Below are 17,791 nucleotides of genomic sequence, written 5' to 3'. Positions count from 1 at the left end.
GAAACTAATAAACTTCTTTTCCTGCAAAAAAAACAAACAAAACGAACTGTTTTTCACTCAAACAGCAAGCATTTGCACATTTGTGCACCCACTGAGCACAGCCTTGGACTATCACCCATATACCACAGTCTAATCCCATTATGCTCTCTCTCTTTGAGTCCGGGTTTACGCACACCCCGACGCTCTGTGGTACCAGGCTTATTCACATCAGAGGGACACTCAGTCATTCATGAACACGGATGGAAAAAGCACAATGCTGATTTAATAATTATGTTTAGTGGGAGCTTTTGTGAAACACTGTTCATGAGTGTATAATATACTGAATACTTAATTAATTGACAGATTAGTCATATTCAAGTAGGCAGGTTCAGTAGAAATGACTCAGCTATAAGGCCAGAGACACATTCAGTGTCACTGTCATAGGTGAAAAGAAAAAACCCAGCGCTTTCTTTTTTTGTCACTGACAAACTTTACAGTCCAGAGCTAATTGGCTTCATATTATGACATTAACAATGTAATTATAATTTGGAGATGTTCACTGAATCATTTTCTCAGTTTAAAGGAACAATTTTTCATTTTGGGAAGTACACTTCTTGCCAAGAGTCGAATAAGAAGATCTATTCCACACAGGTTCTGATTTCCCTTAGTGGCTGCTGTCCTGAGACCACAGTGTGCCTCTACAGTGAGACAACAATTACCTCAAACCATTACGATGAGCCCCAACTCCTTTGATGATTTCCCCTTTGCTGTGATGAAGACCTGAAACTATTTTAGAGTATGCTATCCTCCTGTCGCCATAATTATCTGCAGTGCGTAACTGTGACCTCTGACTATTTAATTTGGCTGAGATGTGACAGCACCTGGTGTATTCAGTGCAGCTGAGAATAGAGCACTTCACTGTTAATTCTTCCAACAACCAACAACTAAGTCTTGTAAAATGTGGTAAATAAAAAAAAAGTGAGTAATTGACTGAATCAGTTTTAACCACATGCTCAAGAGCGTCCGACCCGCGGACCTTTGCCACATGTCTTCCCCTCTTACGCTCTCCCTCTGCTTCCCTCTTACTGTGTCTGTCAATAAAGCTGAAAAAGTCCCAAAAACCCAACCATGGGTTAAGTTCATGATATCTACAGTACTTGCCATCCTGCCAGTTTCCTTAACTCCATGAGAGTCACAGAGAAATCAGTATGATGGGCAATTTATTAAAGTTGCTGTGAACTTTTTGACCCTAGCTGTAACTTTTGCCTATTGCATACATTTTAAGTTAATCTGGGGAAAGGATCTCTAACCTGAGCTCCACCATCATTAATACCTGAGGCAAGTTGTTAGCTGGCTTGTTATGGATTCTTAGCATAAAGAGCTAGGTCGAATCAGTCCAAAGGTACCTTTATGGCTCTCTATTTATCTGTAATGTTGTAAGAAAATGGAAAAAAGAAAGGATAAGATACTTTCTCACAGATCGTGACAACTGCAGACAAAACAACACATTTATGACAACAGGTTAAATCACTGATAATGTCTTGTGAAATCGCTATTTATTTATATTTTTTTCTTAATTTAAATACTCTCCAGTCCCCTTTTGAATCCACTTTCTTGATATTTCCATGTAATGTATGTTTCTGGCTCTCACTTTGTCTTCTTCTCTGAGTCTTTTTCTTTTGCTTGCTTTTTTGTGCTGCTTTTCCATGGCAGGAAGTTGTAGGATATCAGAGATGTGAGAAGGTAAGTAGCCATGCCGGTGTATCCACCGATTACGAGACACAGCGGCTGTGCCAGCACGAACAGACAGAACACGTTCATCGACGCGTGGTCGGTCAGCTCCACCCGGTCATCCTGCGCGGCCTTCATCACTCCAAAGAAATACATCAGTGCCAGCGCCGGATAAAAGGCCAGTTCCATCACGATGATGAAGATGACGTGGTGCCTTTGGATTTAACGTGCATAGTATTGAAAAGCAGTTTGTAAAAATCCACTGATTTATTGAGTATTTTCAGAGACACACTCACCCTCATGAAATACGCTCTCTCCCAGACAGAAATCCCTCTCAAGTATGAAAGAGGCTGTGACAGAAAAACAGACTGGGACCTTTGATCCTTCATCACAACAGTCCTGTCAAACATTAGCCACCTACTTTCCTTCTTATCGGGACACTCGAAGGCTGTTGACATCTCAACGTGATCTGGTGTTTTTAAAAAAGCACCCTTTTAAATACTCCACCTGACCAACACAGTGTGCTTTCATGTGCATCATCTAAAAAGTTAGCGCGTTCCTCAACAGTTCTTAAAATATGTCAAATTAACTTTCAGTTTTTGAGCACATGAATAAGCTGACTTGTGTGAACTGAATGACGTATCATAAATTAATTACGTTATAAAATCTTGAACTTTACTTTCACACAGCATGTCTTATGAAATGTTATTTTTGAACATCTTTTGTGATCTGACTTCAAACATACACACAAAAGAAAACTATTCAGTTTGAAATCTATAGTTTCTACTATACAATAAGTTTCAGTAGATTAACATTTGGGGTCAGGAGCACATTTTTTTCTTTTTTTTTCTAGTGTAGCGTTAGAGAGGAAAACTGATACCACTTTAATGCCTGTACACCAAATATGATGCTGCTGCCATGAGTTGCCATGAGCATAGAAGAAACAGGACTGCCACTTCAGACTAACATTTAATTACATGTAATTACAAGGTAATAACCAAGTAATACTTGTATCAACCTTGGTTTTAAGCTGATTCTCTGACTGAAATGTATATAATGCACAAAACCATTTAGCATTAGTATTATAAACATTTTTTCTTGTATAATTTTTGTTTAGGTAGTATAGTAACCTGTCAGGATTACAGAGATAATTTGTGTACAGATGTTTTCACGTATTAGGACACCATGACCATATTATAATACAGAAATTAAAGCTACTTTATAGCCTTAAAAAACCCCTTTGATTGAATGTAATAAAGTAAATATTATATGTTTGATGTTGTGGCTTATTACCTGGAAGCATTTGTGGTAGTTTCTTTGTAACAATAAACATAAAACTGGGGTGAAAAATGCAACTGTAGAAAAAGTAATAACAGATTAAACCAAATGCCGGGAGGTATAATGATGACCTGCAAACTATTGTGTTAGTTTTTCTCTAACAACCATGACTCAGGGCTGGAAAAAAAACCCCCAAAAACATTCCTATTATATTTCATGGTAATATTTCCTACAATTGAAACCCAAGGACCAGAAAAATATTCTGTATTTGCTAAATGGAAATGCTATAATTTTGAGTCAAGCATAGGTGCTGTGGTTAGTTTAAGTGACATCACCGGGATGTGCAACTTTGTTTTATTAATGTAGCTCTAAAGGGTGAATGGCAATCTAACTCTTTAAATCATAGTTAACAAATCTGTTAATTAGACACATTTCATCTTATATCACTATTAGTATAATGCAGTGTTAGCATTACTTAGTCATTTTATTGTGGATACATTTTGCTTTGGCATTCCAGCCATAAAATAAAAAAAGGCTTTTTGAGGGCTAGATAAATAAAGGCCAAGTTTAATTGTGCCAGCTTGTGTGACACAGAGCTGAGCACTCCTTGGATTTTCTTCCCTGTAGAAATTTTGCCTTTAGGGATTTCTTTGCCACTGTGCTCTGTATCATTTTCACTTTATTTTCAGCTTTTAAACTCAGTCACCACTTATTAGTAAAGACATAAACCCACTCAACATATGGTTCTCTAGTAAAAAAAAAAAGAGCGTCCAGGCACCTTCCCATGAGGACTCAGTGATGAACTTTCCCCACAGCAGAAAAACTACTGCATCATTAAAACTTTTGGGTAAGTAGCTGCAAGTCTTCTATCAAGAATTTCATAATTAACTCTAAGAGCTTGTGCGTCTGCTGTAGACCTGTTCAGGAAAAATCAGGTTATTATTATTTTGCCAGTGGCTCTGGCACAGCATGGAGTTCATTGACTTACAAGTACTGCAGGAGCGCGCGGGCTGTTAGCCAGCCCATCAGCCACCTATAGGCTGCCATGGTGGCTTCCCACAAATACTGTATATGTGTGTTTCCCTCAGTTTGTCAGTCTTGGAGCAATGATTCATGAAAGCTTTCTTTATGCTGCTTGGCACCTCAGGAGGGATTTGATTTTGGATTAAACCACTGGGCCACAGAGCAGGATTACACTCTGGGAGGGAACATGTGGTCCTTTTGAACTGGGTTTATCAAACCCCCTACTTATCTACAAGGTACAACTGAATAGACTTGTGTCTTGCAGAGAGGAGCACAAAGCCTCAGCACCCATTTTAAATCCAATTTAATCATAATCAGAGGTCATAAGTCAAAACCACAGTATTGATTTAAGCTGCAGCAAATAATTGTTATCGTAATAGTAAAAATAAATAAATAAATCTGAGTTGTGCTAAATTAGAACGACTGTTCCAAATGTTGTTTTGAGCACAGAACTCATAATTTGGTTTTGCAGTCACTCAGCTATGTGGTGTTAATTGTGATTTACTTTTTGGTACCACTTTAATTCCAAAGGTCCAAATTATCGCCCTGTGTTAGCCAGGATAGGCTCCACCCCCCATGACCTTGACAAAGATTAGCAGATGAGAATGGATGGATGGATGAATGTATGAAGGGTCTATATCAAGTAAATGACACTAAATGCTTCATATAAAAGGTATAATCCCATGTTAAATGTACACTTGATCCTGAAACCTTTGCTCTTCATTTAGAGAAAGACATTTAAAAGAAACCCACTCAAAGCATTTAATTTGAGTGTTATTGAAGCACAGCCATATAAATCAGAATATAACCTTTAAAAGTTTGATTAAACAGTTGAACCCTTTTTGTTAAAGATGTTACTTAACACTACTTTGTACTAAAATGAAATTAAAGCTTACTGAGTAATAAAAAACACTTTCTTTGGGCTCATTAATTAAAATGAATTGAAAAATATTTGTTAACTGAGAGGTATAAGCACAAAATCTTACAGGTCCCAGAGCTTCTTTAATATTATAATTTCAGATGTTGTGTGTTTATATTTAATTGTGCTTGAGCATGAAATCATACACACTTTTAATTTTAGAGGAGAAAACATTATTTTAGCGCCTGTGCGTCACAGGCAGGCTGAAAATACCACCTGTACCTCCACCCCTACCCCCACCGCTTAATGGGACATCCAAAATGTATTACTTTGTAAAATATTCTTTGTTTCTTTAAAAAAAAAAATGTTAAAACTGCAGGAAAATTAGATTAAATGAGTAAACAAATGTCTCCCTATTTCAGGTGGGTAAAAAAAAGCATATTCAAAAATAAAAAGCTTCATTTTCTTGACAGGGCATTTGTTTGCTTTTGCATAATTGCTTCCAGAAAGGCGATCTTTTTGGACAGCATGACGCAAGTAAGAATAAACACAGTAATTAGTGCCTAGAAAACTGCAGGAAGCTGAGAAAATAGGACGGAGAAGGAGGAAAAGGGGCATTTGAATCTCCTATGGTGTTATTAATGTCACTGGCAGTACAAAGCATTGACCACCTCCGAGTCCGTGGCAGATGGATGGGGATAGCATTTAAAGAAGATGTGCAGTATTTTAGAGGGTTTTTTCCTATTGATCACTCAAGTTTACCCCACAATATTAAGAACTAATGTAGCACAGATAATCAGATATTGCTTTCATATGGCCCAATGAAGAATTTATTTGAAAAAATAAGTTTGATGGTATGGTATATGATCATAAATGCATAATATATATATTTTTTTAATTAAATATGCTAATTTTTCAAACAAGAATAACTGTTATTTTTTTCTATAGTTGTCATTTTAAATGGCATTTTAATTTTTCTGTTTAACTCATACAGTGATGTGTTTTCTTTCTTTTTTTTTCAGTAACCAGGAGGCAAAACATTGCTCGGTTTCAACACCCCCTCCCCCACAGTACACCCTGTGTTTTCAGATCACAGCACATGAAGGGGTGGAAATAGATTTAGAATTGATATCTGGATTCCCAGTTTTTAAGAATATACATATTCAAAATATGTCGTATTTCTGAAAAGTCTGCCATCCACAGGTTACTACTCAAGGCAAAATAGAAATTGTGAAGGTCTTCTTCCTCCCCTTCCTCCCCTTCCTGCATTTTCTTTTCTTTTTTTCTTTTTTTTTGTTTTTGTCCTCTGGCCCTGATCCTGCCAACCCACTCTGTGGAACATCTGCAATAGCATGCTCACCCACTCTAAACAGCAAACCCTTAAAATACATGAATCATCCTGGAGAGAAAAGGGTGGGTATGTAGATGTGTGTGCCTCTTTATCTGTGTTTATGGGTGACATATGAGAAAATAATTTGTTTTTATACATGCACACTGCTGTACGCGTTGGTGAGCACGTGTAAAAGAACGATTGTGCATGATTTTGTGTATGTGTGTGTGTGTTCCTGATCCTGAGCTGGAGAGCTGTGTGGGCAGAAGCATCCTGTGCCGGTGTAAATTGATTTCCAGAATCCAGACGCTAGGTGCACTATGCAGGAAAGAGCTGTGTGCTTCTGCACCCATTTATGAAAGGTGGTATAATGGTTTATGGCTGCATGTGTCTCTGTGATGTGTGTGCGAGAGATAGAAATAGGGAAAGGAGAGACAGAGAAATAGACAGAAAAGGTGCAATGACACAGAAAATCTGATGTCTCTGTTTCCATATTGACCACAAAAGTAACAACTACACTTTTCCAAGTAGGTGAAAAGGGGCTCCTTTCCTGATAATAATGTTTGTTTATTCACAGCCACAAGTGTACATGCATTTCACATACATGTGTAACACGTTCTCCTCCCTCTCTCATATTTGTGAGAAGAGGACGGACAAATATGTGGAGTGTCAGAACAAGTGAGACAAACAGTGAGGTGATGGAGAGAGGACAGCGCACATGCTGCTTGTATTTAGGAACCATACTTATCCAAAAAATGACAAACCCATCACTATCTTGGCAGGCAGTGACATCAGTTTAGCATATTCATTACAATGTGTGTTTTTTAGAGTGGGTTTTTAGCTGCACAACAACAGGCTAATGGGGGGGATGGATGATGGCCATTAAATCTTTATGTAACTCCCTCACTCTAATCATCATTGATTTTAAATCAGCCAGCATGAACACTTTTTAATTGGCAGTTCTGACTGTCTGAAAGTGTTGTGCACAAGCCTTCCATCAAAGAAGGATGGGAAACACTTGCACTTTTGACTTGTGTAAGCACTTAAATCTGATCCTGCTGTTTCCCCCTATTTTTCCTCTTCTTTTTTAAAATCTCAATGGTTCACTGTGGTGTTAAATTTCTTTACTGTTTCGCATTCTGCTATGCCTTCTCAAAAGTCCAATATATAAAATGTTCCAATACCGCAAAATAAAAAAATAATAGTTGACTAAATATTGTGCTCCAGCTTTGCTCTTCAGCCTTCTAAACATGGCTTGTCCCGACCAGCAGGACTGCAGCCAACTTGTACTCACAAGCATCCTTCAGGACAACCAGGTTTTTGATGCCACGCCTTAGAAAAAGTCAAAAAATACGAAATAACATCAATTAGTCATCTGCTGTGACTGACACTCGAGCGCACGCTGAAGAGGAGGCTACACAGGATGTTGCAGGGTGACAACAGCAGCGCCAGTGTACAGGGTTGCCAGCACTTGATTGTAATTCCGTGTGGGAGGAGGATGGGTGGGTTTAAGTGTATCTAGTCATTTCTCTTCACACGCTCCGCTGTGCGCACACGGTGAAGACAAAAGCAGAGAGCGGTCCACCTCTCCATGTGACGTCCAGCAGGTCGGTGAAAGCGCAACAGTAATCTCAGAAATCAAGAAAAAAAATAAGTATTTACGCTGCGCAGAGTTAACCAAGTGCGCCCTTTTCCTTTTCTTTTTTTTTTCTGGGTGTTCCCTCACTCGGTGCTCTCCTCTCCATCCTCTCCAGCTTCAACATTTGTGAAGTGGCTGCCTCACCCGGTCGGACCGGAGGCCGTCTGGTCTCTGATCTGTTCTCAGGAGTCACCGGAGACTCGCTGCGCACCGCCGGCGCCAGGCTGTGCGCCTCTCGGATCACACCCGAGCCACCACGAGCTCTGGCGATGGACATGATGGAAGGAGACGTTATGGACAAGCTGGAAGACACGTCATCGGTGTACGACTTCGACCCGATCACCGGCAACATTCCGGCCACCAAAGTAGAGATCACCGTCTCCTGTAGGTGAGTCGACGCGTCCGCAGAGAGCGGAGAGCGCAGCGGACCACCGGCGGTCAGGAAAGTTCGGTGTTCGGACTGCATGTTAGACCTGTGCTAGAAAAGTTGTGAAAAGCGCCCCACCCAACTCATCCTATACGTGTAGCTGCAGATTTTGCTGTGCAGACCATTAGTTTACATGGTTTGGTTTACCAAGAAAGTTGTTTGTATCATTTTTTTCTACTTAAACTCTCAGTGGTAAGACGTGTGTTCATTTATCTGAGAAAAAGTTCAAATTCCCCTTGAACTTTTCAAGTATTTCCAATTTGCCATCAAAAAAAGTGTCTGAAAATGTGCACAACATCACGTTATTTCATATCACTGTGTATACATATTCAAGGTAAAATCTGTGAGGAAATCTTCTATGCTGCCAGCTCTTTTTTGTTGAAACACTGTTTGAGGACAAAATAATTCCATGTGACATAATACATCACCAAACATGGTAATAATTATATATTTAATGTGACATCTTTTTCAGCCAGAAGCCTCTTTCATGCTGTGCCCATTGTAACCGCTGGCTGCTTTCAGCACCAACAGAGCACTAAAAGCCTCATTCTTACCTCCCCTACACTCTTTAAAAAGTAGTGAATGTTAAAGATTCCAAGGTTTGCATCACGTTCACACAGCGCCCGTGCCCTTGGCCTCAAGCTTACTCCCATTTTTATTATTTTTCAGTACAAAAGGATTCAGAAAGCCTCTCAGGAAGAGAAATCCACCCTCACCAAATGAATCTCCCTACAGCGCTTGTTCAGTGAGAATAGACAGTCACTCCTCTTCCCATTAGAAGAAGGTTTTAAAGTCAAGGCTTTCAACGCCTTTCACCTCTCAGACACTCCAGTGCTGGCATGTGTGAGCGTCTTCGCACACCCACATGCACATACACACTGAACCGCACATGAATGTTTCTGGTCTTTGATGCTGGATTTTGGGTTGGTGAGCCACTGAAGCAGAGTGAGTTTGAGCTATAACAAGCTGCGTGTGCATTATTGATGCGCTTTCTGGCGTTCAGAGAAGCTCGCTGCCACATTATTCGTCTCAGAGTAAAAAAAAACAAAAAACATACCCCTGCTTGGAATTTACTGAATGAACAGCCGTTGTGCTGCTGGGCGATGGTGGGGAATCAGCTTAGATGACGAATGGGTGGCTTGGCTAGCAAACTGGTTGCCTACCAATGAAAGCCCTGCGCGCTCTTGGATTTTGATGTTTTTCAGCCTGTAATGATGAGGCGAATGGAATTATATCATTGCTGATACGCAATTAAGCACCATTCAGGTAAATAATGAGTCCCATTCTGACAAGCCCCAGCATATATGCAAATGGTTTCTCTGCATGTGTGTACATTTGTGCTGATGTGTGATTAAAATTAAAAAGAGGTAGAAAACCAAAGCAGTGGTGCACAACCCTCCTGGCAGAAAGAAGTTTGTTGAGAAGAAATCATTAATTGAAAGGAGGTCGATGCATCTCCCTCCTCCCTCACTGCCACCTTGTTTGTGTCTGTGAGACAGATCGAGAGTTAGAAAAGCTACGAGTTCATCTTATGTTTGATATCTTGGTAATTTACACTTTTATTAAAGGCAGGAAGATGTATAGATGGCCTTTATCTGTAGATAAATGGTCTGTACTCATGCATACTCAAACCAAGCGCTACAAGCTCTCTGCTTAAGGGCTTGTTCTTACTGTGATCATGCCACACATAGGAATAAATGCTAATGAGCTACACACACCTTAAGAGTGCAAAAGGTTGCTCACATAACCCCATAGTAGGGATTTTGCTTTGTAGACTACAATCCCTGCTCTCTATAATAGCTAATAACAGGCTACTCTATCAGCCGCAATTGAAGCAGAGGAAATCAACAGTTAAATCTCTCTGTCACAGTCAAATACTTCTAATAACAGTTCAAGGCCTCACAAATCCTCTAAATCCTTTGTACAGATGTTGTGTGACTCAGATTCCTATTGAGGAGAAGAGCCTCCCCGTTGGCTCTTCTATGCAGTTCTCCCTTTGTCATCATGTCCGTGCGCGCTCTGAAACCTCGAAACCGTGATGATAGTCGTTCCCTCCGGGTTAATACCCCCTATTACAGGCTGCACCCCCTGCTTTTGACATCGTGTTATTATCAGGACCAGTGACAAACAGAGAGTGCTGAGCGGGCACAGGATCAGGGAAAAAGAGGGAAAATGACAGGAATTGAAATGTCTTTAATTCAAGGCAAGGAGAAGCATGAGAGATTTGGGGTGGTAAGACATTTTTGTCATATAAAAGAGATTCATATGAACTTGTCTGTGTTAGAGATCATTCTTTTCCAATCAGAAGCTTTTCTTAATATTCACCAAATAGATTTAGCTTCTACGACGCATCGCTGACAGTCCTTCGGTTATGTCTGTCCCCATGCTCGCATTGCTTGCTTACGTTTGATGTGTAACTTGCGGCACATTTGTTTTGTGAGAGAGCCTGGCCTTTGGAAATGAAAGACCGGTGAGACAGTTTGACACGGCAGAAAGAAGAAAAAATATTGGGGGCCAACACTGAACGTGTGGTTTCTCTTAAAATGGTGTTTACACACCCACAGGGATTGCCAGTCAATGGTCATCTTCTGAAGGTCAGTGATGAGAAGAGGGCGCAACCTGCACTAGAACAGAAATGCAGTGGAAAAGCTCGGCTTTCATTCAGCCCTTTATTATATCCCTCTTTGCCATTTGCAATAAAGTCCATTTCTGGACTCCGGTAAATGCTTCATTTTCTAACTGTCCAGGCAGTTCAACAAAATAAAGCAGTACTTATGCATCTAAGGCCATTTACCAGTCTCCCAGTCAGCTCTGGGGACACTGACTGGCTTGTTTATTGAAGAGCAGGTCTGTCAGCTGCCAAGAGTGATACGGTGAAAAGCAGCAGTCTCACCTGGCATGATGTGTTGCTGTGTTACAGTGTTGGAGCTTGCATAAACACAAGCTTAGAGTATGAGCTGCATTTCTAAGCTGCCATTGTAGACCACTGGTTGGACCTAGCATTAGTTTTTGCCATTCATTACCATTCAGTAACAGAGAACATGAAGGGCTTTCTAGCATCTCAGCTCAATGGCAATCACCTGGCTGCCATCATGTGGAGGAGGGCACGAGATAAAAAGCTTCATTATTTAATTCCGGTGGTTAGAAGAGTCTGTCAAACCTTTAAAGTGCTTTAGTGTTGATAAATTACATTTAGGGTTTTTCAGATATCACCTTTAATCTGTTTTTCAGCAAAAAAAAAGATATGCGCTGAGCTTGGGTGATGAAATATTCATACATGAAAGGCAGAGGCAGGGGCACAGTTGGAGCGTGCGGTTAAGTTTAAAATTCACTGGAGTCATTTTAAAATGTGAAAGGATGTTAATTTTGGGATATTTAATAACAATAGAGTTAATAGGGCTCAAAAAGTATTGGTGATAATTTTTTTTTTGCCTAAATTGAGGATAATTTCGGTAATAATGGTTTGAGGAGTTCTAATTTAGAAGTCATACAGGGATGAAAAAATAGAAAAAAAAAAACCAAACAGCTGGTGCTGCCTTAAAGATGTGCTTAACCAGAGTTTTACAAGGTACTTGACAGATTACAGTTCTCGCGTAGAGTTAGGCTCCTTGTTCTCCTCGTCTTCTTGTCAGGGAAGATAGTCTTTGCATGTCTGGGATCACTGCCATGCTGTCAAATTAATTTGTAATTTGAATTAGAATTGTGACCCTTCCTGGTTGGCTGGAAAAGTGCCCCAAATGTTTGCACAGCGCTGTACGAGCAAGGGACTGATTGGGGTTAAGAGAAGTGAGGTGTGATTTCTACAGAGCACTGGGTCAAAGTTCACATCGACTGAATGCAGTGCGGAGACCCAATTATACCATTAATGGATCGTCCTTTTCTTCGAGAGCGACACCTAATCTAAGGGCTTCCCTAAGGCTGAAGATAGATCTTGTAGCTGCTGAATTTTACTTTAATTGGTGGCTTGTGGTAGTGACATAATAATTCTATTCTTGTAGTTAGTGCATCGCTTGCTAACAGGAGGTGGTGGTGGTGGGGTTGATGTGGGATTTCACAGCTTGGTTCTTGAGTGCAGGCAGTGCATGTGTTGCGGTGATTAAATTCCTCTGCTAAATGCCTGGATGGTCTGCATTTGCATATAGAAACTTGTACTTATGAGAGCCCTGGTTTAAGCATCTGCTAGCTTCCTTTACAGATCTGGGACAGAAAGCATCTCACAGAGCGTAGAAAAGCCCTAAGGAGATCCTGCACCGCTGCTTATTATCACTCTGGTTTCCCTTGCCTTTCACATTGCATCTCTCTCGGTCTGAGCTCTTTTAGTGTGAATGTGTACTGCACCACAAGCTTCACTGAAGCTTATTAGCCTCATGAAGAATGCTGTGTATAAAACATGAGCTCAGCTTTGCAAACCACAACATAATTATCTTCCAGATGACTCCCCACTGCTATGAAAAGTAAGACAAACCTCTTTCTGTGTCTCTCTCTGTGAAACACACACACACACAGTAATTTTTAAACACGACAGAGAAAGAACACTACACGATGTCACACAGCCTAACTGACTTTAGTTTGTTAGGCTGTGTGGGAAAAGGGAAATAGAGGTAGGGAAGGAAAGATAGTGTGGATGGTTAGGATGTGGATAAAGAGAGGCTGAGATGAGAAACACTGTGAGCTGGATACATTCATCATTGCACAGTAACTGGAAGGCAGGGATGTAAATTCAATAAGAAGACCCCCCACACCACACCCCACCCTGAAAAAAGAGGGAAAAAAAGTAAAAAAGTAATTGTATTTGTTGAGAATATTTCTGCTCCTCTCAGCAGGTTAAGCTTAAGCCACAAATAGACTGCAGGTTTGTCTTAGTACCTGATGTGAAAACGCTTTATTGAAATGTTAGCAACAGAAGTAAATGAGAAAGCACAACACAGTAATGATCTGGGGGCAATATAAACAGGTGGTGAACATACGTTTGGCATATCAATGGCACACAGGTGCATATTTAAACACCTAGCAGTTTGAAGGAGAATAATCATTCATGTCTATGGCCACCTGGTGAATCAGGCCTAACATTTACTCAGCTCTTGGTTTCACCAATACATTACCATCAAATGCTGTGATAAAGGTTGCAGAAGACTAGTTAGCACTGTTGCTTCATAGTGAGAAGGGTCCTGGTTGGCTGTGGCTTTTACACTTACTGTTTGCATGTTCTTCTTGTGTCTGCATGGGTTTTCTTTCAAAGACAGTCCTGTTAGCCCTGTTAATTGCTTGTTCTAAACTTGTTGCCAATGAGAAACTGTGTTTTTGTATATTTAACCCTGTCACCGCCGGTTAATGCAACTAAATGACAGTTCAGGAGATAATTCTTTTTAGGTTTCTTGCAGTCTTGAAACAGTGGACCTTTTCAGATTGTCACAGTTCTCAAAGTCATCTGATGTATTGGTGTTTCATAATGCATCAATTACAACTAACTGCAATATCAATTACAGTCACTATCTAACACCTCAGGCAAGGAAAAACAAATGGAGTTTAATTTGAATAACTCAAGGACTTAGTAATAAAACACTTTAGTCTGCTTTGCTATTCAAAATATAATTTGAAATCTTTGTGAAAAATTACTTTTAACCCCTACAATAATTTAAATGGCAAATTATGTCAAATTCTTTATAAAATACTCTATTCTGTGATATAAAAGTGAAATAAAAATCGAAAAAACAAACAAGGAATATAATTTCCTGCTATTGTAGTTCCGGCTAAATAATAAAGCACAATAAAATAAAAAGAAGTGTTTTTTTTGCAGGGTATAGCCAATGACTTCTAATATGACAGGACACTGTTATCTGTATTATAATTAATATATAGATAACAGTGTCTGCTGTTGATAGTAAGCTAGTTAGCTAATGCTAGCAGTTTAGACTACTTGAGGACAAACCGGCTGTGAAATCTAGAGCAAAAATAGGATTGCAACCTCCTTGCAACCAGGAAGAACTGGTTACAAAAACAGGTTACCACTAAAATTCGGCAACCTGTTTTTAGTAGTTAGCTAACTAGTAGTTAGCTATGAACTTTTTCACCATTTTCAACTGCACAGGTCACCTGCTGGGAAGCAACCATAGCCCGATTCGAACTAACTGCAATCAGTCTGTTGGTGAAGTGTTACAAATAATTGCCGTCAGACTTAGAAATGCCGACAGATTGCCTGACTCGGTCTGTGCTGATCAGCTGAATTTTTCTGTTATAGATCTCTTTGCAATAAACGACATGACTCAACTGGTTACCCACTTGTTACATTGTGGTTATATTCCTATTTCTGTTTCAAATCTAGTGGGTTCTTGCTGGAATCAGAGTGTAAGTAGTTATTAATTAATGTGAATTTCTGTGTATGTAGGCATCAACAGATTTACAGGTTTTTTTTGCAAATTTATCAGAGTTAATCCCAAACAGATTTCATGCCGTTGCCAACTTGACCCCATTCAGTTTTAAACTGATAGCAAACTGATTCCTTTTTATTTCCATACCGATGCATCAAAGCCTTTGAAGCAATTTCAAAGGCAACATGATCGCAACTTCATTGCACATGGTTGCAGTAATTTTGTTCATGATCTGTAACCCATGTTTTTCCCAGTGTGACTGTAGCACTACCCCTTTATTTCCTTGGGTTTTCTATTTAAAAAGAAAGAAAGAAAGAAAAAAAGAAAGAAATATTAATATCCTATAAATGCAGAGCAGCATTACTCCGTGCAAAAAGATTCCTAGTTTTAGACTAGGAAGTGATGCAAATTCTACAGAAAGGTCGTGTCAGGAAGGGTGTCCAGCAAAACTGCAAATCTAACATGTGGATTAATCTGCCTTTGGGGCCTTTGTGAATATGGGAGCAGCTGGACAAAGCGTTTATGTTTATATATAAATCAAGCTCTAAAAAGGAATTTCCAGATCATTACTCTAAATATTCTGCTAATTACAGTAAGCCATGGTCATTAGGCAGAGCAAGCCACAAAAATAAAATAAACTAGATTTATCTTAAATTGAAAAAGCTGAAACAAGGGAGTGAAAGGAAAACAGAAGTGAAGACATATTTTTTAAGACAAATGTCTCACAAATAAAATATGCAGATCTCCTCTAAAAAAAGCTTTATATAACCACGGAGAATAATGACACTAACAATTAAACTATAGTCATTCTGCTCTTGCAGTTTCTCCTTATAGTTTAGGTTTAGTTTCTTATTTTCTGGAACAGTCTTAGGACATTTGGTTGTGCTTGTTGAGGCTACACTGATATCATTCCTTTTCCTTTTACTCTGTGCTTCTGTGTAAGCTGAAGATGAGCTACCACCTAGGACCATATGGCACTCTAACACCTGCAACACTGATGAGGCTGCTCCAGTGCCACTCTGACTGTAACTACCTCCTACACAGCTGTGTCCTTTTGGGGGCCATAACACAAAATCTTGAGACAATACCTCATAACCTCACTTTACTTCCTGTCCCGCTTTGCTGGATTTTTGTAGATAACCAGTGAACAGCTGTGCGATCGGTGACATGCATGTATGAGTGCTAAGACTGTTCTATAACAGCAACAGTTCACTTGAGAGTCAAATTAAACCAGTGTGTGAAGTGTGGAAGCAGCACAGATTAAATACACATCAGGAGCAGTTCTGGCTTTGTTGTTTTTGCATTGATCTACAAAAAGCATATTGTATTTTGTTGCGTCTGTGTGGAGCTGTTTGTGTGCAAAAGGACATTTAGATTCTGTTACAGCATGAAGCACTCTCTTTTCTTGACCTAGCAGAACTAATCCAGCGTTTTCTACACACTAATATCTTCACCAACACAGTGAATTAATGCATTCACTGTGTTTCATAGTGGGTTTTTTTGTTTTTTGCCTTTTTAAATTCCTTTTACAGTGCCTTGTGTGCACTGATGGACAGGCTGTGACTAATGCTTTCAGTAAATCAATAAAATGGACTGTGGGCATACAGAAGAGATTAAATGTGCACATGTCAAGAGCTTGAATCCACCTTTTAAAAGCAATGTTTTCTTTGCCCACTCATTTGTTTCATATTAATGAAAAACAAAATGTCATCATCTTTTGCCCCCAAAAAACTGCCTTGTGTTTTTTTTGTTCACTATTATTACACTGATATTATAAAGATGCTAATTTTCATCCGTCACTCTTCACCCTACACCCAATAATCCCCTCCAGCCCTGACAGCAGCACTGTTCAGTTGTCAGCATCTTCACAGAGCAATGCCTATAATCAGCTCTGTCAGCCCTGCTACTGAGAATTAACTGTCTCATTCCTGCAGCCATCAAATTCTTCCATCCTGAATGCTTGTATCAAGCTCGTATCTTGCAGCTCTTACTCCAGAGTGAGAGAGAATCTCCTTGAATGCAAACAAGGCCTGGTGAGACCGTCGACGACAGCCACTGAACATAAGCGATGTTAAGTTCAGAGGAAGAAGGGTAACACTCTCCCCGAGTGTTAATGATGGTTCACTGTCATGCTGGCTTTAGTGGCTGAGAGGCTGGAACGAGGCTTTGATCTGTGCTCTCTGGCTGACAGGACTCGCTGGGTCTCTGGCAGGAGGAGGGAAGTCATGGGAAGACAAAGTCAAATTTATGATAAAGGACTGGAGAAATGGAGGATCACCTAACAGCCTTGCTTGGTGTCCTAAATAGCTACACTGTGACAAGTAAACATGTTAGAGGGCAAAAATTAATTTCAAGTTGAGGTGGGGAAAGGGTGCCGTGGCTAAGACCTTTGAAATGCAACCTCGCTGTGACTTTGGTGACGGTGAAATTGATTTGTTTTTTTTCCCTGAGAAACATAAACATAGCTCCAATTACATATTTTTCTTTACAAAGCTCTAGTATGCTCCCCAAACCCATTCTTACCAGATTTTTAGCTTAACCGATTCCCTGATAAGGAATCTTTTCACAGCCGTGTTCCATAATTTATGGGATATATACCTGCAATGTTTGCTTTTGACCCGAAACCTTCAGAATAATTTTCCTCTTTACAAGGTAGACACTTTTTTATTTCCTTTTCGACTTTAGCTCTTTTTAATCCTCATCTTATCAGTGTTGCTACAGTCAGATCTGTTCTGATGAGCCAAAGCTCCGGTGTTCATATCTTTATTTCCAGACAAAAGCAAACAGTACGGGAGGGTGCAGATGTTTCCATAATAGCAAACAAGGTTCAAACTGATTAAATGGCATATTTTGATATTATAAAAAGATTCGCAACATAGGACCATTATTTTTGAAGCGTGGCTATGTGCTGGAATAACACAGACACAGCCATATTCAAACCAGGCTCTTACTCATTTGCATACATACTATCCCTACTGGGAAATCAGTAATTTGTTGTCTTAGCGTGCTTTGAAGGTGGGGATTAATATATATGTGCATGTTTGATCTGCATGCGGAGGCTCATGCATCACCTAAATAGTTTGTTTAATTGCAGGATCTTTTAATAATATCTGAGCAGGGTCTATAGCTCACTTGTGTCAGAGACCTTATTAGCATT

General features: G+C 39.7%; 1 protein-coding gene and 1 long non-coding RNA gene across 4 annotated transcripts in view; one reads left to right on the top strand and one right to left on the bottom strand.

The window, feature by feature from the left end:
- Nucleotides 1–232: 232 nt before the first annotated feature.
- LOC102076251 (uncharacterized) lies at nt 233–2,320 on the bottom strand. Its single transcript, XR_269228.3, has 2 exons — nt 2,007–2,320; nt 233–1,924 (listed from the first exon to the last, which is right to left on the bottom strand). It is a non-coding gene; the product is annotated as an uncharacterized LOC102076251 (long non-coding RNA).
- Nucleotides 2,321–6,747: 4,427 nt separating this feature from the next.
- Nucleotides 6,748–17,791, top strand: part of cpne5b (copine Vb) — a 132,561-nt gene continuing 121,517 nt past the window's right edge. The window contains exons 1-2 of one of the 3 annotated variants that reach the window (XM_025907371.1): nt 6,748–7,807; nt 7,955–8,227. In XM_025907371.1, the coding sequence (XP_025763156.1) occupies nt 8,109–8,227 (119 nt within the window). In that variant the 5' untranslated portion in view covers nt 6,748–7,807; nt 7,955–8,108. Of the gene's footprint in view, nt 8,228–17,791 lie in introns of all 3 variants that reach the window. The other 2 variants (XM_003441525.5, XM_025907372.1) reach the window with 2 other exon arrangements.

This window comes from Oreochromis niloticus, linkage group LG5 (assembly GCF_001858045.2).
Source record: "Oreochromis niloticus isolate F11D_XX linkage group LG5, O_niloticus_UMD_NMBU, whole genome shotgun sequence".
Lineage (NCBI taxonomy): Eukaryota > Metazoa > Chordata > Actinopteri > Cichliformes > Cichlidae > Oreochromis > Oreochromis niloticus.
The sequence above is the reverse complement of the archived record's forward strand: the minus strand, read 5'-3'. Positions and strand labels throughout refer to the sequence as shown.